The sequence below is a fragment of the Syngnathus leptorhynchus genome, chromosome 4, assembly GCF_054491065.1.
Source record: "Syngnathus leptorhynchus isolate UIUO chromosome 4, UIUO_Slep, whole genome shotgun sequence".
In the NCBI taxonomy this organism is placed as follows: domain Eukaryota; kingdom Metazoa; phylum Chordata; class Actinopteri; order Syngnathiformes; family Syngnathidae; genus Syngnathus; species Syngnathus leptorhynchus.
The window spans coordinates 10833290-10855745 of record NC_141198.1 but is presented as its reverse complement, the minus strand read 5'-3'; the positions used below and the strand labels follow the sequence as shown (position 1 = coordinate 10855745).

General features: G+C 42.7%; 3 protein-coding genes across 4 annotated transcripts; 2 read left to right on the top strand and 1 right to left on the bottom strand.

The window, feature by feature from the left end:
• Positions 1-25: 25 nt before the first annotated feature.
• aldh3b4 (aldehyde dehydrogenase 3 family, member B4) lies at positions 26-3853 on the top strand. The gene is made up of 10 exons (XM_085908803.1): positions 26-271; positions 622-817; positions 895-1005; positions 1353-1473; positions 1554-1639; positions 1925-2006; positions 2082-2471; positions 2557-2723; positions 3180-3279; positions 3348-3853. Exons 1-10 carry the CDS (start codon positions 162-164, stop codon positions 3545-3547), a joined length of 1563 nt encoding a protein of 520 aa, XP_085764929.1. The 5' UTR covers positions 26-161; the 3' UTR covers positions 3548-3853.
• On the bottom strand, positions 3734-5301 carry mmab (metabolism of cobalamin associated B). The gene is made up of 9 exons (XM_085908805.1): positions 5162-5301; positions 4940-4998; positions 4769-4862; positions 4640-4697; positions 4499-4571; positions 4323-4420; positions 4178-4242; positions 4039-4098; positions 3734-3954 (listed from the first exon to the last, which is right to left on the bottom strand). Exons 1-9 carry the CDS (start codon positions 5260-5262, stop codon positions 3870-3872), a joined length of 693 nt encoding a protein of 230 aa, XP_085764931.1. The 5' UTR covers positions 5263-5301; the 3' UTR covers positions 3734-3869.
• A 122-nt stretch (positions 5302-5423) lies between these two features.
• mvk (mevalonate kinase) lies at positions 5424-22017 on the top strand. Of its 2 annotated transcripts, none has more exons than XM_085910072.1 (10): positions 5424-5786; positions 5853-6000; positions 6236-6380; positions 7108-7263; positions 7457-7560; positions 7715-7760; positions 7912-8002; positions 8330-8449; positions 8529-8682; positions 21817-22017. In XM_085910072.1, exons 1-10 carry the CDS (start codon positions 5709-5711, stop codon positions 21990-21992), a joined length of 1218 nt encoding a protein of 405 aa, XP_085766198.1. In that variant the 5' UTR covers positions 5424-5708; the 3' UTR covers positions 21993-22017. The 2 variants fall into 2 exon arrangements, with proteins under 2 accessions (XP_085766198.1, XP_085766199.1); XM_085910073.1 differs by lacking the exon at positions 21817-22017 and adding an exon at positions 9327-10924 and having other exon boundaries at positions 5430-5786.
• Positions 22018-22456: the final 439 nt, after the last annotated feature.

The window sequence follows — 22456 nt, the reverse complement described above, 5'->3', positions numbered from 1 at the left end:
GTCACGAACTATTTTTTCTCCTATCGATTACGTCTGATTGCAAGCAGCTGCTGGGTGAGAGAGCAACACAAAAAAACTAAAACCAGCCCGCATTCCGATTGGGAAGGACGCCCGAGAAGCACATTGGGAACATTTCTTAAATAATGTGGATTACGCTGTGAATGCACAGAGCCTCCTCCAGTCCTACCATGGCCCACACAGCTCAGAATGGCAAAAGCATGAACAACCCGCCAAGTCCTTCACCTGCCAACTGGTTCAAATCTCTACGAAGGTGAGTTAAAAGTTTTGTTTTTGCTCAGTCGGTCTGGTAGTGAGTGAGTAAGATGCATGTGGCCGAGCTTTCCTTGGTAGAGTGCATCACCTGACTAGCTGGAGGGCTTTAGGATTTTCACTATGCCTCCCTGCTAGTAGGGATTTTGCTTCTCAATCACACCAGTTACAATGAGGAAGTCTAGCACGGGAGATCTTGGTAGAGTAGACATGAGTGCAAAAGGAAAGGCTTGCTCTGCATGTCAAAGGAATGGCCGTTTAACGTGCAGAAGGTAGAGTTGGATCACTTTGGTCTGAAGGTTGACTCTGATGGTGGATGTTGAGGTAATAATTGGCTTTTGGATGTTGAAGGACCAGGTTAGGTGAGCCGTGCTTGAAGACGTACCCTCCGCAGTGCGAGGATCTGCTTAAGAGAGCCCGGGTGTCCTTCCAAGCCAAGCGCAGCATCAAGGAGAACTTCAGGCTGGCCCAGTTGGAAGCTGTGTTGCGAATGCTGGAGGAACATGAGTGTGACTTTGTGGATGCTCTTGGAAGGGATCTTCACAAGGTGAGGGGTCGTGATTTTTTTTTTTTTTTGAAGTGAGAACTGACTTTTAAATTTTGAAATCACCTGTCTTGAACCAGCCACGATTTGAGACGGTCGTGTCAGAGTTGATTCCAGTAAAAAATGAGGCTCTTCATGCTATTGACAACCTCAGGAAGTGGATGCAGCCACAGCATGTGGAGAAAAACCTGGTGAGACTGTTTTGTTATTATGAAAAAAAAATTGGGATTACAAATGAATTGCATGACATTTTAGTGGGGAACATTCCATCGGATTGCTACATTCTTTTGTCAAAGAAGATTAATATGCACGTTGCCTTGCACTGTTGAAGGCTTAGACTGTGTTTTCCTCTTTGTCCACTTTTTATTTTAGAAGTTGGGCCTATGATTACATACATTTTTGGAGGCCATTGAGAGCAGGGTTTTTTGTCGTTGTAATAAGGCGATGCTAAATTTCTTAAGCCTTTAAGATGTCTCAAGCGATTGCCTCGTAAGTTCCAGTTTTAATGACCATCTTTCGACGTTTCTGCTTGGCCCAGTCCACCAGTCTGGATGAGTGTCTTGTGGTAAACGAGCCCCTGGGGGTTGTGTTTATCATGGGGACCTGGTGCAGTCCCATCCAAATGTGCCTGGTGCCACTGGTGGGATCCATTGCGGCAGGTACCTCCACGCTCTACACATTTCAGTCTATTTTATTTTACAAACACATGATTTGATTTGATTTTTTTTGTTTTGTTCAGGCAACTGTGCCATCATCAGTCCTTCGGTGTGCACGGCTCACACAGCAGCGCTTCTCCATCGTCTCATCCCTTCCTACTTGGACAATGTGAGTGCTAGCAGTCACAATGCAGTATTTATTGTTGTTAATTTAGTTTTTAAATTGTTATTTGTTGTGTACAACATTTTGTTTCAGCTCTTGTTTTTTAGTTTGCCATCAATAAATTTGTGTTTAACCCATACATGCAGGAACATTTAAAAATCACTGTCATAGTTCTGTCAGGAACAGCATTTAAATATTTTTCGTGATAACTAATGTGTTTGTAATTTGTAGTGTGTGACTGCATCACACCATGTTTCATATCAATGATCTACAATTCTTGTTTTTCTCAAGGAATGCTTCCATGTAATTCTTGTAGGCACCAATGACTTGGCTGACATTGTGGAACTTAAATTTGATCATATCTTCTTTTCTGGTAAGACAGTGATGCAATACGTATATCTCATCTTGAAATAATCAATGGCATACAGTATTTATGTTTAAAATCCAGGAACCAGAGAGGAAGGAATTCGAATTTCTCAAGCTGCAGCACAGTGTTTGACACCTCTCACCCTGGTTCTGGGTGGGAAGAACCCATGTTACGTGGACCAACATTGCGATGTTACCATCGCAGCCCAGCGCATTGCCTGGGCCCGATTTCACAATTCCGGGCAGAGCTTGGTGGCCCCCGACTACATCCTGTGCCATTCGGAGGTAAAAAATCATCTGGTCCAGGCACTCAAGTGCTGCCTGATGCGGTTCTATGGTCCTGATGCCAGAGAATCCAGCAGCTTCTGCCGCATGGTCAATCTGGACATCTTTAACCGTACGAAAGACTTGTTATGGAGATCTGGCAAGGTTGCTTTGGGTGGACAGGTGACAGAGGCAGAAAAGTATATTGGTGAGAGCCCACACAAAAAAATAAAACTGGATCATGTTATTTATTATTATTTTTTTTAACTTAACTGTTTCTGCTCTGTCTAAAGCCCCAACAATTTTGATTGAAGTGGATGAGTCAGACCCCATTATGCAACAAGAGGTTTTTGGCCCGGTTCTTCCAATTCTCTCTGTGAACAATGTGGATGAAATGATTGCCTTTGTCAACAAACGAGAGAAACCCCTCTGTGTGTATGTGTATTCCAACAACAGCAAGGTACGAGGCAAAACTAGAGAATAGAAACGCTAAACACTATTTAAATTAGTTTGTGTTCCTCCAAACTTTTTTTTTTTTTTTTAGCCAAGCACACACTAATCTATGCAAAATTATTATTTTTATTTCATAGACTGACAATGCCTTGAAGTAAATTTAGAGTGCAATGACTTCATCAGCCCATTTATTAAACACCTTTGGAGGAAAAAAAAAAACATGTTCATCAGATTTAATAGAATTTTTATGACTCAAAGGATGAGATATTTTCAGAAAAAAAATGCAATTGTTGTCCCATTTTAAAAACAATGTTTTAAGACTACCAGTTCAACCTCTTAACGCTGTGTGAATCAAATTCAACTATACAAGTTCCGTGACCTTTGACCTGAGCTTACACCATGTACATTCTCAACTGGCTTTATGCCCCCCCCCCCCCCCCCTCACATGTTTTTGACAACGCAGATGATCACAAGAGTCATGCATGAAACTTCTAGTGGAAGCTTTTGTTCCAACGACAGCATCCTGCAGAGTCTGATGGTTACCATTCCTTTCGGCGGAGTTGGTGAGTTTGCATGCGTGATTAAACAATCGGACGATAAATCAAATGTGACTTCTCTGTTTATGGGACAGGTGCCAGTGGATTTGGTTCCTTCCATGGCCGCTACAGCTTTGATACATTCTCTCATAGGAAATCATGTCTGCTACGAAGCACACGCTTGGAATGTGTCACTTCTCTGCGCTATCCACCCTACGATGACCGCAATTTGTCCCTCATAGCGTGGGGGAGCAGCCTCTCCTGGAAGAGCCAGGGCTGGTGCCAAATCTTGTGACTCGTGAGTAAGGGTCAAACTGGAACCACATTTCTATTTCGACCTCAATATGATGTAACAATATCATGAATTTAAGCACAAAATCCAGCGATAAAAAAAAAAGGTAAACTGATTTAAGTTGACGTGCATTTACTGAATACTTGCAGAAGATTAATTCCAATACTTAAATGATGAAAGTGGATGACAATATTGAAAAGTTGTGTATTTTCACTGAATGTATATAAAGATTCATCAAAGTTTTGATTTCAACGTATGATTAAAAATAAATTGCACATGAATGTACTGCCCAAATATCCATGAAGGGTTTTATTATAATCAAGCATTATGCAGGTCTTTTGTAGATGATCTCCTTGTTGTTTTCTTTTAGGGCAGCATATCTGGCCACAGTGAAAAGGTAGTCACTTAGCCTGTGTGGAAAATGTTGACAATCTGATTTAGGTTCTAAATATAACATAATGATAGCATGATGTTAACTACAGTTCCATAATTACCTGTTTAGAAACCTGGCAATATCTGGATCAGCCTCCCCCGAGCGAACAATTGGAGCAATGCTGTCAAAGGGTCGGGGTTTTGTTCACACTGGTGATGGGGGGTGCTTGTGGGTGGGTGGGTGCGTGCGCATCAACTAACCTGCGCTCAGCTCTGCGACAGACGGTTCGAGCTATATGTAAAGATGCGCTGCTCTTTCCTCCAGACTGTTATGCAAAAGTGTCAAAAAAAAACAAACAAACCCATAAGCACACTGACATTATTGAAGATATGTAATTAGACTTACAGGTAAAATGAAGTTAGTCAGCGGAGGGAGTTCCTCTGTGAATGTATCAATCCAACCTTCCAAATCTGTTATTGGAGTTCCAGTAAATTTTGTCCGAGCTTACGTACAGAAAATATAGTTAGAACAGAATGCATTTACTAAGTTAAAACATATACAGTAAAAACAGCTGTATATACTCAAATGACTTTCTCTTGCTGATGACTGAGGAGTGGCGATATTGGAGCCAACATCTTGCAAAACACACTGTATCTAATAAAAAAAACAAAAGTCAAAAATCCAATGCCCCCATCAAAGAAGTGATAACAGATAAATCCAACCTTATCCAGCTGATGCGTGAACTTATGGCCTTTCTCAAGACAATATTCTCTGGCTAATCTGCAACATTTAATACAATGTGATCAATGTAAGACATAAAGGCAGTAGGTATACAATGTCACGTTTCTTACCCTATAGCTGATGACAATTCATCTGTGTTTCCTAAAGCTTCAAAAATACGATCTTCCTTTGGTCTTCTTTCTCCAGTAAATGTGCTTGAGAAACCTTAGGAGGAATAACCAAAACAAGTCAGCATGTACATCAATGTTGCATTCATTTACTCAAGTTGCAATAAAAACAACCTTTGTCGCCCGTTTTGGTGTAGATTTTGGGAACTTTGTTGTCTCCATCGGTTGCATAACTGTGAAAATAATAGATGACAAGGGTCAAAATGATCAAAAACTCATAATGAAGGGATATTATTGATATACATTAAATGCATCAGTCTGTCGACAGCGACATTTACAAAAGTTATCGTGAAGACAACTGAGGGGCTATGCATATCAGAATAAACTTTCTACAACCTTCTCCAAATGAACGATGTTTCCCTTGTCTGCCCGCTAATTTGCCTAAGATTTCTCAAAACATTGCACAAAATGAAAGGTTTACGAACAAAGGTAGCCATGTTTGTTAAAGTTGTACAAATATGTCCTCTCGCAGTTTCCGTAGTTCTTAATGGGCGTTTCCTTTTTAATCGCACGATTGGATAACTCACCAGATAGTCGGCAAAAACATGGATGGTGATTGGTTAAAAAGACAAGGAACAAACGGAGTGATATGAGCTGATTGGTTATTATTGGCCGAATGTGTCCTGAGCTGTCATCCGTTTTGTCAACTGTGTGTGGAGCGAGATGTTAGCAGCCAGCGTTATTCCCCATCACTGAGGCCCGACATGTATAATGAATGGCGCTTGCATTTTACTGTATTTTAAGGTTTTTAAATCTTCGTTGATCCTCCACGAAAGCATTGGAGCTAGATTTGCTAACGACTGTTTTCTCTCAAAAGAAGGGGTTAACGTTAGCTCTATATAGCAACTTGCTTTTACGGGCTACTTTTTATTCTTGTGAAAAGATGCACATCAGAGAATGCATCGTATCTGCTCCGGGAAAGGCAATTCTTCATGGAGAGCATGCAGTTGTACACGGAAAGGTAATTTGTCAATGAATCAAAGGTACTGACACTTTTTGCTTGTTAACACTTTCTGATGCATTCCAGGTCGCACTTGCTGTGAGTTTGAATCTGAGAACATACTTGAAGTTAAAAGCCACCAACAATGGTAAAGTGTGCATCAACCTCCCAAACATTGACACCTTCCTCAGTTGGGATGCTTCTGAGTTGAAGGATCTTCTGCCACTGTCACGTGGTAAGGAATCGTTACCAAGTTCTAGAATAAATACCTGGCATTATATTATGTTTCCATCCCACAATCTTTCGAGATATTAGTGAAACAAACTCATGCAACATCACAACCTTTAATATTAACTTGCTGTCCTTCCCTGTTGACAATCTTTTGGTAAACACACCCAATCATATTGGACATGCATGCTGTAATATTGTGACCGGCCTCTGTGCATTGTTGTTGTTTTTACTATTAACAGGCAAGCAGGAGGAAGTAAAGCGTCTAGATCCTGAGCTTGTCAAGAGACTGCGTGATTTTGTTGGTCCAGCAAATGGAAACTTGGATACAAGCAACATGGCCACCTTGGCATTTCTCTACATCTACCTCTCGTTATTTGGATCAGGGTATGATTCCGAATTGAGTCTTTAATGTGAAGCTTGGCCTGACATTTCTACATTCAGGATTTACACAGGCGCCCCTCGTGACTTTGTTACCGCTCTAATCCTTACTGCGGAATATCGGCTGGTTTTCTTGTTATTGCTTTTCATGTAGAACCTGAAAAATGGTGGGAAATGTGGTCTTTTACAGGCTGTGTAAAACAGCACGTGAGAGAACTGAAATTAGTTCTTGTGTTTGCTGTAACTCAAAGCTGTAAACAAGGATGATGCAGGTGGAGGTTGACCAGATAACAAGTGCAGTTTCCTGGAGGATGCCTTATTTCTTTTTCAACTTTCACTTTTATGGCCTTTTAAAAATGTCTGTCTGCCAGTATAAAAATGATCAAAATGTAGACGGCAGAGCAGGATGATCCATAAAGATAGGGATAGAGATGGGTTTTTTTTTTTTGAATTTCGGGTCATCGAGAGCTTTAAATGCCGTTGACACATTGCTGGCATGTTCGCCAGAAGTGATGGCTTCCAAAAGAATGACCTTGATTGAAAGTATGGCATAAAGCCATGAGACCATCAACAAGCCAGGGGGTCGGGCTCTCCTTCAGACAAAAATTGTACAATTTCCATTCTATCTGGTACCACACATGGATGTCAAGCAAAATAAGTCTCTGTGGCGTGTCATTGTGAAAGTAGTATAGCTTTATTCACACATTCGACTTTCTTTCCTTTCACGTTTTAGTGAGCTGCCAAGCCTTACAATATCCGTGTGGTCAGAGCTGCCGACCGGAGCAGGATTGGGTTCGAGCGCAGCCTATTCAGTGTGTTTAGCCGCAGCTCTGCTTTGTGCAAGTGGAACCATTCCCGCTCCGCTCAAAGATTTGGAACACACCGCCAGGTAATGACAATATAATTATGAGAGTGGAATCATAGCGGTCTACTCCATGGCACATTTGGGTTGCATCCTCAAACACGCGTTTAACTAAAATAACTCAATTGCTATCTGTATTATCTTCTGTAATACAATTTTTTCACAACAATTTATTCATCCTGGCAGATTATCATGGAAATAATGAGAATCATTTTTGCAGATGGTGTCAAGAGGACCTGGAGTTGATCAACAGCTGGGCCTTCCAAGGAGAAATGATCATCCATGGTAATCCTTCTGGAGTTGACAACGCTGTAGGGACATGGGGTGAGGCCCGGCATATGGTACAATGCTAATTGTGCGACACCTTTGTGCCTCCACGGACACTTGTTTCATAGAATCACTGGAGTATTATGCGCGGCACCAGTGTTCATTATCATCAGATGATTATCTCTTCAATGACTGATTTGTTTCTGTGCAGGAGGCATGCTGAGGTTCTTGGCCGGGAGGATAATACCACTGAGCAGGTATTGGCACTGATTAAACTCCACAGAGCGGGTTCACACAAATCACAGCGCATATTTTTCCTCCAAAAATGAATGTCGATGGGAGTAAATTGTCATCTCCGCAGGGCAGATGAACAAATTTAGCTCAACCCTTCTTTTTTGTGTCTTCCAGGGTGCCGTTATTAAGAATCCTCCTAACGAACACTAAAGTGCCACGTAGCACCAAGGTGCTTGTTGCCAGGGTGAAGGACAAAATTAACAAGGTACTAAATGTTTTCTCCTCCCCCGTGCGCTACCTGCTGATATTATAATTAATATCCTAGGCTTTTCCTTTGTATGCCACATGCTACAGAGTCTGCTATTGAGTGCAGTCATAAAATATTGAAATTAAACTCTTTGCCATTACCTCTGTGTGCTGTTGCCTTGGCGACAGCAGAAGGTGTGCACACATTAGCCTGCTTGTTGTGATCAGGCAAGCGCAGTTCAGTTTTATGAATCTATTTTTTTCTCGTTTGATTGGCTTCTTTAAAAATAAGTCTGGGATTAGTTGAAGTGAATGTTAATCATTTTCATCACCCTAATCCCCATAGTTTCCCACCATTTTGACCTCGGTGCTCGACTCGGTCGATGCCATTTCCTGCACTTGTGAGAAAGTCCTCCTCGAGATGACCAATGAGCCCATCACAGGAGAGCACTACAATATTTTAGAGGTATGAAGCATCTCATCTCCATGACTACCACCTAACCAGAAGGGTCAGCTGACGTTTGTTTTTGTCATTGCACTTCTAGGAGCTGATTGATATCAACCAGCATCATTTGAACGTAATGGGCGTAGGACATCCTGCCCTGGATAACCTGTGTCGGGTCACGCTCGCCAGGGGTTTGCACAGCAAGCTAACTGGCGCAGGGGGAGGGGGCTGTGCCATTACACTTCTGAGACCAGGTAGGTCCTTGTCTAGAAAATTCCCTCTGATTTATATCGTCTTGAAAAAAAAAATGTATAGCGATCCCCTGCAATTGCACAGTTCATTTACCACACCATTGTATTGCATTTTTTAAAGGATCATCTTTCATGGGGTTTTTACAGTTACTGTAATTTCTTGTTGCATGGAAAAGAGAGAGTCACAGTCACAGCCGATGCACCATTCAGTCATTTATTTGATATCAGAACAAAATAAAACACAAACTCAATTGATTCGTGCTGGAGCTGCTATCAGCCACAGCTCACACTCAGACACTCACACGGACTCATCAATGTCACTTCCCCACCAAGCCCTGCATCTTATCGTCGTATGCATGTACATATGTTTACATTTTCTTTTGTTCAAATATTTACAATGTGTGCAAAAAGTGTGGTTTTATATGTTGTAGTGTGTTTGAATTGTGTGTGAGGGTGGGAAATATATATATATATATATATATATATATATATATATATATATATATATATATATATATATAATATATATTTAGAAAAAAATATATATTTTTAAGTGGACTCTAGTTTAGACAAATACTTTTTACCATGTTCACGCATCATTTCTCCTTTCTCACTATCTACAATCACGAATTGCCTTTTATTTGTAGAAACAGACTCCACGGTAGTCCAGACTACGATTCAGGACTTGAAAGACTGCGACTTTGACTGCTGGGAAACGAGTATTGGCGGGCCTGGTGTCCAAGTGCATTCCCCCCTCTCTGTAAAGGAGGATATTCTAGGAATATTAAGCCGTTATTGAGACATTGCCATGGATGTGCAAGTGAATACATTTGATATTCAGGTTTGCTCCAGTGAACCAAGGGACATTTTCAAACTGAGCAAAAAGTGGAGTACATTGAATCGTGCATCTTCTCGACTGATAATTGTATGTAATACACTTTGGCCGCTAGATGGCGATAGAGTTCCATAAATTCTCCTTATTGGAGCGTCTGTTTCTAAATGTTTGCCCAAGTGCAGCGCTGCACTCTTGATTGTACAGTACCAAAATGATCATGACTAAGTCAAGTCAAGTTTTTAGCTTCACTGAAAACGTCTTTTAAAGCTTGACGCGTTCTGAACATTGTATACTCTGTCTTTGGAACAGCTCTCAACCTCAAAAGCTTTGCTTATTATAACTGCAAAGGCTGCACATACAAATGATGGATTTGTTTGGAATATTCCTGGTTTGGAAAAAGGTCATCTTGGGATTTACAAGTTTTTGAATTTCCATCTTCCACCCCCCCCCCCCCACCCCCCTTTTATGTCATGAAGATTAAGTTCTGCGGTGTATGTGAATAAACGACATTTGTCACCCTCCCTTTCTTCTTGCCTGCCGCCCCCTCTGTCCCCTTGGATTGTGTCATCTTTATGTTCAGTGAACATCACCGCCCCCAATCATGCACACACCCCCTTGGCAGTACACTGCACAGTTGCCCCTAACCCCTGCTGGAATTTAATTACCACTGTGCTTTTCAATTGAACCGGCATCGACAAGAGGGAGCGGGGGCAAGGGCGAGACAACAGAGCCTGTTTCATTTGAAGCGCCTCTCTCCGCTCTCTTTCATTCTCACTCTTTTTTTTTTTTGTTCCTGTGAGCCACAGATGTTTCCCCCCCCCCAATGTCAATGCCTGCTTCTTTCTGAATAGAATCTAAGGAGGCTGTAAGATTATTTCAGATAACATAGGAAGTGGTGAAAAGGGGTCAAGGATGCTTATGTCTGAGTTGGAGGGATTTGATTTAAACAACGGTGCTGTCCCAGAAGTGTGATATTGCAGAGAAATGCAGGCTAGCCAATGTTAAATGCAGTTTTGCAGTTTCAGAAATTGAGGATATTGAAATCATTTGATCTAAGATGAAGATTAAAATGTGAATGTGCTGAGTGGTCATGCTCACCAGGGACGTTCTCCCTCTGGACCCCCAGTGGGTGGCTGGAGAGCTTGTCAGGACCCATTAAGTTTGAATACACAACCCGAGCTGAGTGACAACATGGCATGTCGCTGATGGCGGCTGCTTTTACTAACAGGGGTTTTAGTGACTTCCTACAGAGAGTGTTTACATGTGCGACTCTGCACTCACAGGCCTCACTATATATATTTATATTGTCCGCTTGTATTATCCAAGACAACAGTTTAATGTTACATACACATTTACAGTAGCTGTGCCAGAGTGGGACAGAGAAATTAACTCAGCAAGGCTCATTTTTACCCAGACAAGAAACATCAACGTCAAGATCTTGAGAATGATCTTCCCGGGGGTGTTTACCCTTTCATTGAGCAGGGTGGGAGCTTTTAGTGCACTGCCAAGGAACTGAGTGCATTGAGTTATGGATATTCCTTCTTGCTCTAAAAATCATACATTTGCAATCTACATAAACAGCTTTGCTATTCCGCTTTTATGGATTGCATATATGCATGCATAAACATACATTTGGAATGTGTGACCTTTCAAAACAAAGCACTGTCTTCTCTGTAACCTTAGCCTGTCTACCAGCTATGAACAATGACAGTCTTGTTAAAGGGGCCTGTTGACCATTAAAAGTAGTTTATTGGTATTGCAACTACTTGACTCGGCTTCACATAAAGGAAACTTAACCCAAGAGGTTGAGGCAAGCAGTCTTTGGTGCCCTTTGTTGACTTTATACAAATGTTGTTTTCATCATGAAAACTCAATTTTGACAAAAAGATGGCAAAGCAGTTCTGGTTTATAAGGGTTAGGGTATGACCACCTAAATTTGTTTTGACAATCATAGGTTGGGGCTGCCCATTAACATCCAGTTCACATACTTTCTGAAGCGGAGACTTGATTGGTTGTGACCTGAGCAATTGTGATGTCATTTTCATTTGACAGTAAATGGCAAAATGGCCTCCCCCCTCCCAGAGATAGATAAAAACAGGTGAATTTTTCTGATGAATTCATTTCCCACAAATGCATACAACATATTGTGAAGAAAGTTTTTTGGTTTGACTTCTGCTAAAGACAAAAATGATTCTGACAGCATAGCATTAGCATAGGGTATTCACTTTCTCCTGAGTGTTAAATCATCTTGAAATGTGTGACCCTTTTAAATACATATTTTTCTTGCAAGGTTCCAACAGTTTGATTGGTTGGATGCCCGGCACATGACTCTCTACCGGGCGGTCCGGTCCCTCTGTGGATAGTCCCTTTTGACTGTGTTTGTTGTAAACATCTGCAACCCTTAACACACTTTGACTTCCAGTCGCCATTCTCTTTTTCCCTCTCCATCACAGAATTGTATCATGTCGTCATATTGATCCAGTAATTGATTGTGTGAAGCGGGTACCTGCAACACACTGTCATCCTTCAGTGCCACTAGCACACTTGTTTAATTGTAGACAAAAGCACCTTTCTTTCTTGTTGCCTTTGAAAAGACTCATTGATTTTTATAGCACCCTTCATCCTTGGCTCATTGCGTGTGTGCGTGTGTGTGTGCGTGGGGGGAGGCTTGTGTTGAAGCACTACCAATCTTGTGTTTTTACTTGGAACTTGTCTAAAGCAGTAGAAAAGCAATCATTACGTTCTCCCAGTCTGTCGTGCAACCCTTCATTATTTAATTTGAATAGGGTTTTATCCAATTGATTGACTTGATAACTCACTTTAAGCAAATATATTTTGCTCATCAAAGGCAGTGTATGTTGTATTCATCCATCCATTGTTTCATAGGAATTCCAGTTTATGCAAGCAATCACAGTTCTTGTGCCAGAAATGCATTTTTTTTTTGTTACTGTGGTTGCGTTTAATAATGTGAAAGCAATAATCCTCACATAATCTATTTGTATAAAGAAACAAAATAGCTTTTTACTATTTTTTTTTAACATAGGCTTGAAAATGAGGTTTAGAAAATGGCACAAAAATATATTCAATGCACTTCAAGGTCTATAGAACAAAAATATCCTAAATGAAATTTGATTTGCATGAATTTGAGCAGCTCAAAATTCCATCATATTCATACTTTGAAATTAAAGATAGATTCTCATCATTTCACTGGGATTGCAGCCAATTCAATGGATTCATTTTATTTCACCATTAGAGGCTCAGGGAGGAGGGGAGATGATCTCAAAATGTTATCACACGACAGCGTGTGATCGATGGACCATTAAAATGTCAGCCTGATGTACAGTATTTAAAGAGCTTTTAGGTCACGGCACAAATGGATTTACAAAACTATTAGAAACAAATATTCCCATCTTCACTTATTTGCTCTCGCATTACGATGGATGTCCGTCTGACTTTTCTCCATCTTTCTTCCCTCTCCACCACTTTGTCGGGAGACCTCCGGCGTCCTGTAATTACAAAAGGACAGGTAGGAGTGTTCATATTTCAGATGCCGCATGCAAGATAACATCTAATAATCCAAAAGCGTTGCAAAACTGGTATCTCGTCGCTCATGCATTATGAATGAGCCGCTGATTGCTTTCTTGCATAGATTAGCAATCATTTCACAGAAAATGTTTCATAAAATGTGTGCTCGGAGGCTTGCGTCTTTTTCCGGAGGAGTTGAGGTGACACATCCCGCTTCTTTGTGCGAGATAACTCAGACCAGGTAATAGCACTTCTCCCCCTTGCCCCACTGCTCTTCTTGCTTTACCCATTTATGTTCCCCCTGCATATCATCACAGGGGTGATAAGTGTGATTTTTAACCCACTTTACAACTGATTGCTCACTTCGTAAATGTATTCAGTGGTTGCAGTGTTATTGTACGTTGAGCTAAGGACTTACTAAATCAAAGGGAGGGTGTGCGTTGGCACCAAAGGAAACATGCCGGCTCCAGAAGTGCTTGAACATGCTCTCAGTCAGAATCAAACTCTAATCTCTACTTGAAGAGTAAACCTAGAATTTGAAAATGGGGGGGGGGGGATGGAGTCATGTTCAAAGTCCAGCACAGTTTGGTCTGGATCATTGGTTGACTGCCATTTTGTTCATTTTCAAACATTTACCTTTGTACCAGTGTTTAAGATGTTTGATTTTTGCAGAATCACTTGAATTTTGACTGGGTCAGAGTGGGAAATCCCAAGTGAGCTCTTCCAACCTTCAGTCAGGAAATTTCAGGTCAATTTCAAGCCGTGAGACTTGAACACTTTTCACTGCTCATTTGATGTTTTCATGTGCTCAAGCTTTCGATCTTTTTGGCTGAAGTAGGTAAAGGGAAGAGTACGTTTTGGGGCACATGGGCGTCCCTTTTTGTAACCCCTGGCCCCTGCCTCTTCCCCAGATGGGCGGCCTCTCAGCCGAAGCCCTGTGGAGGTTGCTGCCCTCTGCCTGACAGCCTGTCACCAAGCCATGGTGGAGTTTTTTTTCCCCTCCCCTGCAGGAGATGGTGTCTGATTGGGAGCAGTGTGTGAATAGCCCTGTCACACCCGATAAGGCAGCAAGACGACCTGTGACGGGGACATATGGCATGTTTGACAGGGAGAGAGGGCACGAATCGCACTGAATGATAAAATGGTGTTTTTTTTTCCCCCCCCTTTGGCAATGTCATGCTTTCAGGCAAGCGTGGGGACCATCGTTCACTCAAGCGTCTGACTCCAGCCTTCTCGTGACATCTCCTTCAAGGTTTTGGCTTTGGCTAGCTCGCGCCCGGCCAGTTTTGACACGGCCAGACTCTTCAACTCGCAGCTGCTCTGTTAGCTTGTCGACGAAGAGGGCATAATTGGATATCAGTTTAGTTTAGTGATGTAGAGCGGGAAAATTCAAGAGCCTGCTGGTTTGAGTTCTCTCGTCCCGGTCTGTCACACGCCTGCTGATTAATATCCACGCGGGCTCATCAAGATGACTCTAATTGATAGCTTCAGCCTCCTCCAGACCGTGGTATATTTAAAGGGTCATGCTGACAAAGAAAAAGAGAGGAAAGAGGAGGCTGACAAGATTGAAAAGGCGTTGGGGGAATCATTGAGTTTAACTGCACACCTCTCATCCTTCCTGTCAGCCGGTCTTGACTTGTGCTGTTGCAGTCTCAACTCCCATCCTGTCAAATGTCACTTTGTCTACTTGGAACTGTGACAGGCTGTCCAGGTGCCACACACGAGCTTCGGTGCACCATCAGTCACCTCTGCTCTGCTCCCCAAAGGCTCACAGTCCAATACCCTCCCACTCAAAGCCAGGATATCGCGTTCCCTTGGGACTCCCTCTGTGGAGTTAATTCTCTCTCCACTGGGCCAGAACTTTGTCCTCCTACGTTTGAGATACAGTGGAACCTCCAAAGTTGAACACATTCCATGAAGCTTGCTCACTAGGAGATGAATCCTGGTCTATGTGATTTAATTCATAGCAGTGTTAACCTTTGTCATCGAAAACAACCTTTGGTTGAAGTCACATTTTTAATCGTCACGTATAGAAGTCAACCTTTAAGCCATTGAAGCAAGAAAATATCGATTTGACACATACGTTGAAAGTTTCCTCAGCAAACGTGTCCTCGGATTTTTCCATTGGCTTTATTTCAAAATGTTCTACAGTCTTAACTGTGTGTGCTCTTTGTGCTACTTGGACACTGTTTCAAGCTGAGCAACACTTCACTCAGGAACCCTACATAAGATTTGTTTTCTTCACTGTTCCATCAATAACGCTTGAGTAGTCGACTATCCCATTGCACTGTTAGTATTTTATTTATTTTTTTCTCCAGAAGACTAAAAAGCTCAGCCGGCCTTGCAGCGTATGATGACCTCAGTGTGAGATCATCAAGCTGCATGGACGAGAGGCGGTCATTAGCGCTCACGCGCACTCTCACCGTGTGTCGACTGTTTCTAAATCAGCTGGTAGGGTTCTTGTTCTGCAGGGGAAATTTTTTCAAGGAGCCATTTGGTAGATTTAGGCCTGTTGAGATGATATTTATAGGAAAAACCGTCCCTCCCATAATAGTCATACATTTGCAATCGAGCGTTGTTAAACACCAGAACGACAAAAGAGGTTATGATTGCACTTAAAGGAACCTTGTTGTGATGGCAGTTTGAAATCATTACAAAAAGCACCAACTGAGAAAATCTGTCACCATTTTAACTAAAAAATAGTTACAACTGAAACTAAGCTGGTGTTCATCCCTGTTGAGTTATCATTGATACGCAAACATTCCGTATTCGTGTTCAGGTACGTGAATAAGTTACCGTTTATTTAATTCTCGTTGCAATAAAGTACTTGTAAGGGTCCTGCTATAATAAAAACAATATAAGTAGCTTTAGTTATTTGCATTTTTTTTTTTTTAGTTCTACCATCATAGATGGCCTGGATGCCTGGTCACTGGATGGCCATTATAGATTCATTGCAGGAAATGAGGCATCATGGAGTTCACTGCGCGGCTGCTTCGAACAGTGGTTACACCATATTGATTAAGTTTGTGGCCAAAAAGAACAAAAACATAACGTGACCATCACTATTCCTTTCCCTTTAGTTTATCATGCAAATGTGCCTTTCTGTCTAATCCCTCTCTGGAAACGTGGAATTGTCCCACTTCTGGCAATCCGTTGTCTTTTAGTTCCAGTCGGATTGGATGGATTTTCATCATTTTGATCTTTTCCACTTGGTTGGAAGGGACAAAAAGAACAAGCGGGATGAAAATGGGCACTGAAGTATTTATTCTCATGTGTAGTCAGGAGGACACAATTGCTGATGAGCGTGGTCAGGGTCACAGCACTTAACTCTCCAAAGGACGACCAGCGCTTGTAATCACATAATATGGACAATCTTTCATTCAAGTGCTGCTGACATTCAGCCATTGCAAATGGATTTCATGGGCGGTGTAGCTCTCAGGGTTTTATTCTCGCTATTCTCGATATGATGTCAGTGCTAGACTATATTAAAAAAGAGAAAGCATCCTTAGGGTGAAAGAATCAAAACTTGATTCGATATCGCCCAGTAAATGCTGCGTTTTGAGTGTTCTGCCCGTGTTCCGCTATTCTGGAACAGAATGGAGGCGCCGCATCCCGTCTCTCTGCCATAATTAAGAACATTTTGTGTTACATTAGCACCAAGCCCATCGTGCCATTGAACTAGTCGCCCCGATTAATAACAGGCAGCTAATTTCAGCGGAGGAAGGCAGCACTCCAAATTGGCTCCTAATTACACATTAGGAGTGTGAAAGCCTCCTGCCGCTCTGGCCTCCATCCTCTTCCCCCCCCACACCCCAGCCGGGGTTCATGTGTTGGCCCACCAGCACATTAACGCAGCTCCCGAGAGTGGCTAAATCCAGCCGACCCGATGGCACAATCAGTGGCAGATGTCAGGAATCCAAGATGATGAATTATGAATATTCCGGAAATGTGGATCAGATTGAGGGGGTGGCTCAACCCCCCCCCCCAGCCAAATAAGCAGACATATTCAGTAGGTCTGTGCAGGGTTTAGTGTGATTGATTTCTGTTCACCATTATAAATGTCCCCCAACTGAAAATGGATGTTTTAGTATATAGTTCTCAAGGTCTCTCGGAGTTGGCGGGCACTCTTTGGCAATGTAGAGGCTGTGTCTGCAGAAATGACTTCCTCCCTTGGGTGGTCAACTTTGAGGACTCAGGCAGCTGGGATTAACAACAAACTCTCAGTACACAGCATTTGCATAGCTGCATGATTGCAGCCGAATTGGAGGAATTGAGGGGAAGATGTTGCTACGTTGGGTTTGTGTGTGTGTGAAAATTGGCAAGAGTGGCAGCTGCAGAGAACTATGTCCAGAGGTACACACTCATTTAAATAATTTGATCTTACCAACCCCCCCGATTCTCCCCTCAAAAAATGCAAACATTCTAAATATCCATACCAATGATGTTTGGTAGAAAAATCGATATACTCATGCATTTATTTGCATGCTGTCAACGCAACAGGTGGTGCAATAACTCAAAACATAATCCTTGTAAGGCCTTTTCAGCCAATCAATAACCTGAAGATAAGGCTCGATAAAAAAAAAAGAAAAGAAAAAAAAGACTGTCGTTAATTGAGAAAAGATTAATTGACCGTGGGATTGACAGAGAAGTAGCATGACCTATTACAATTGGACACATTAACAAAATAATAAAGGAAACAACAAATCCATCGGTAGACAAACAGCACTCCCTTTTTTTGTGTGTACGTGTTGTTTTAGCAATGCTAACAATATCCAATTATTTCTCAGCAGGGGGTTATTGGTGGCTGACCGGTCCAAATGTAGATGCAGCCGAGCAGAGGGAACAGTTTTCTGTCAACTGTCCAAATTTGTAGCTGTTTAACTTGAATGTAACTGAATGCAAATGAATATATTGTTCATTCAACATTCATTTTACTATGGCAAAGAAATGCTGTGGAAAAACAAAAAAAGTTAGTCGACTTTTGAATACATTCAAATGCTGATAGTCTGGCTTGAGTTTTCTTATTTTCACTCTATATTATTTAACATTGCATTTACAATTTAGTTGTGTGTGTGTGTGTGTGTGTGTGTGTGTGTGTAAAAGAAAAATTTCAAGCACGTCAAGAAGGTGAAAAACAGCAGATGATGTATACGCCTAACATTCTTTGAAAACTAAGCAGACGGCCAGTTTCACAAGGCTGTGATTGTTATCTACCTCCATATCAAATGCATCTCTTTTAAAATACCTGACCTTTACACGGTACATGCCCTTTTCATATAAACGGGAGGGGATTCAGTGGACGCTATCTGCTTTATCCAAGGGACCTTCAGACACTGATGGAATTGGATTCCCCGTCAAAGCATGTGTCAAAGTCATGCCGTAGTCTACTACGACTGATGAGTGCGCTGCAGATATGTAAAGGTACACCTGGACATCTGCGGGGGGGGGGGGGGGGGGGGTCACAGCCACAGGGAGGGGAAGGGACAGTAAGGTGAGATATGAGCCTGAGGTCAATTTGCTGGCCAGTTATCACCGTGCCCCCCCCCCTCCGACCGAATCCAGTCCGTTTTCGCTTCCTTCCTGCCATTCATCACAGCCCTTGTGACAGGCGGGTTCATGTGGACAGGAGAGACGAGCTCATCCACCACCAGCGAAATTAGGCGAGAACGGACGTGGATGTTGGCAGGAAATTGGCTTTGCCAATCACATGCAGGAACCCCGTGTTGTGCCCCGAGCCTCAAATTTGCTGTCAATCGAGGCGACATCTGTTCATTTCTAATGCCCCTCTTTTTCATCATGTATCCTGACTTTGACTGTCCCCTTTGCTACAAATGAATTCTCTCATGGGGGTGTGGAGATGAATGCAAAAAAAAGTGGCTCATTCAAATCACTGGAGGTAAACAGCAGCAGTGCAGTGTCCATAAAAGATCAAACCTATCCTGTTTTAGATCACTCCAACTTTTTGAATGCGGCTGTATTGATGTAATTTCAAGCCATTTTCTCCACGAGTACCTCGGTTCTGACACCCACACAGCTCCTCATAATGGCAGCGGTCAGCATATAAGTGGTCTCTCCACGAGCAACTCTGCAATATTGAAAAGTGTAAATCTATTCCACAACACCTTTTATTTTCTCCTGTTAACTACTTCTGGATGTAGAGTTGAATCCCCAATCGGTTTGAGTCATTGCTTCCAGTAAAATCAAATGTGTAAAGAAAAAGTGGCCATGTCAGGAAGTGAAAATGATAAGAGAGCCTTTTTGGATCTTGCCTTGGAATGCAGAAAAAGGCCATCGCAAAGAATTGTCCAGAATGTCTTGCTAAAATCAATAATGAATTAACAGATTAAAATATCTGTATGGCTATGCTTTTGTTCACATAGCAGACTCCATTAAATAACACAAAGTAGTGACTCGGCCTTTCCCTGAGTTGCACTCCATCCCGTCGCCTCCCAGAGAAACACTAATGCTGTCTGCCAGCATGGTGCTACATAGATTTGTGAGGAGACCGGGGGTGATCATTTCCCCCCCCCGTTTTTTTCCTCCCCCTAGGTGACACTCTGAAATATATTTTGTGTGCCCTTTCACTTCAGACGAGCTCAGTGAGGAGGAAGCCCGGAGGAGACTAATGAGAGAGTGCGGGGCTATGGCTCCGTCTGCCTCCATGCCTCATTTTTCTTGATTTCACTCGCTCCGGTGTCGGTGTGGGCTCCTGCTGGCCAGGTGATAGCGGTGCCAGCTGGTGCGTCCAACTCAGACGGACAGCGATTCATTTCCCCCCAGCTGGTGATTTATGGCACGGCGCAGCACAGAGAAGCTGCTGCGCATGGCACCGGGCCGGCTGAGTTAGTGCACTGTCCGGCCTCCGTCATGCTTTAGCACGCAGCGCTCTGGACTGCCTAATTTACGCTGCAAGACAGTCACATATATCACACCCCGTCTGGCCAATGAAGATTGGTGGTGTTTTTGGAAGGCCCCGTACACAGTCGATTTTACTCACGCGGCCCGGCATTGCATCAAAGAACCTTTTTGTAGTCTATTTGATCCTTCATGCTCCATTGCTGCAACTTGTTCCCCCCCCTCCGACGAGGTTATGTTTTATCCGGGCGGCGCCGTTTGTGTCAAGCTCCTTCAGGTTTTGATAGATGCTGGATTTTCTCTTAAGATGATTGCGTTCAATATTGATGAGAGGAGCAAGTTCCTAGCTAGCGTTGAGTCTTATTCCAGTGCTCTCCCGTTTTATTGTGGTTCATCATTCACGCTGTTTTGGATCTTAAGACATCGTTTGGACTGTCTTCGGATAGAATGACATGGTTTGAGAGGTGGTGCCCCCCCAATGTACCTGACGCTGTAGTTTCATCATCCCCCGTTTTCAGCGTCACAAAAAAGAAAATCAACAATCCAATGCATTCACTCACTTTTATTCTTTTTGGTTTCGCTCATCCCCGTCATTACGGGTGGCACCGCTTCTCAGTATGCGGACATAATGTGACGTGATCATATTGGAGGGAGGGTCCTCTTTGGCACCCGAGGTCAGTGCCCTACTGTTGAGGGAAACCGGGGAGGTCACACTAGGTAGCTCCCTGGAGCCACCACGTATTAATGCTCGGGCTGACCTGGGTGATAGGAAGCAAGCTTCAGGCGCATGTTTGATTCATGAGTCCATCCTCAGTGGCCCTCGGGGGACCTTTTCCAATGCTGTCCTTTTACTGGCACGGTGGAGGGTAGCTGCAAGGGAGATCAGTCCTGTCTGTCACAGAGAGGTTGTATGGTGATAAAGGCTCAGGGCTGGGAGAGGGCCAGAGCACACACATCGCCCCAGTGTCAGGCACATGCGATGACTTAATGGCGCCTGATGATGCGACAGCCAAGTTTTGTATAAGAGCGATGGGGGCTGGGGAGGAAGTCAGTTGAAGGGCGTTTGGCAGCTCCACTTTTTCTTCTTCAAAAATAAAACCTGCCCCCTTTGACTGTCTACTGTAGCTCTTGTAAGGTTACGAAAGCAAAAGAAAAAGAATGATATATAGGGTTGGTCAGATATGGCACATGGTTTGAATGATATCATACTTGACTTGAAATTATACATCCTCTGGAGTTGTTTCGAGGTTATTTTCGTCTCCATTGTGTCAGAAGTAGGGGTCCATCCAGTTTACTCTAATTGTGCATTGAGAGCAGACCATTGTGAGCTTTGCCCAAGATCAATTATTCATTGCTTCATATTACATTTAAATCTACATATACTAAGTGTTAGCGTGACTTCATTTTTCACCTAACTGATGTCTTGCGTTTTACTGAAACATATTTCAAAAAGGTTTTGGTTGATTTTTAGAAGTGGATAGCCTCAGGGGCAATCACTTTTAGATGATCTGCTTTACTATTCTTGACTATTTTTCTGGGGGCATTCAACAGCTCTTATTATTATGATGATTGATTGATTGATTGCTTTTGACTACTCAAAGCTGCTTGGGGTAAAACCGATTGTTCAGTAGGCAATGGAGAAATACAAAGATGTCTTTGACAAATTTGGGCCATTTCTTTGCTTACTATATGACACCACCAAATTATTTATTTTGAGCAGAATGGCGGCGTCCATCCCTGGGTTGTATGACTTCAAATGAAATGGTTCTCTCTCTCTGAAAGCCAGATCTTGGCAATTACAGCACACGCAGAGGGAGCGAGGAAAGGCAACAACACCGTCTTGCCAGACACTTCAGAGCCCGTAATGCCGACTGGATGAATATGACTGTGTAATACGTAATCCTGATTTGTGTTCCTTTCAGTCACCAAAAGATCTCGACATGCCTCAAACAAAGTCATCAAGGCTCGGCTGTGCATGTCGCCTTCTCACAATCAAGTCGAAGCTTGTCAAGGCTCCTGCAATCAAAATAGACACAGTGGGGAGGGGAAATCCACTTTTCACAGACTCTCGCTGTCACCTCCTCCCGCCTGTCACTAATCTTGAAACGCTATTTACAGTTTTATTATAGATCTCAAATCCTATTTCCTTTTCTCTAGTCTGCTTACACACATGCACGCACGCACACACACACACACACACACACACACACACACACACACACACACACACACACACACACACACACACACACACACACACACACACACACACACGCACACACACACACACTGTACTTCTTTTGTGTTTTTTGGGAGAGTGAGTCTTCTATGCATTCTGCAATGCAAACGAGCCCATCGTTGTTCTTTTGTTTTAACTAAACTGGCATCCCTGGATCAAAGAGAAAAATAATCCTTCACTCATTGTTGATTCTGTTTTGAAAGCCCAAGGAAAAAGGAATCTGCTGATTTTGTTCCCCTCATCTTTCAAAAATGAAGTTCAAAGTAAACCACAGCATTTGTATAGCAATGTTTGTGAGCGTCGAGGCCAACTGAATGGCCCCA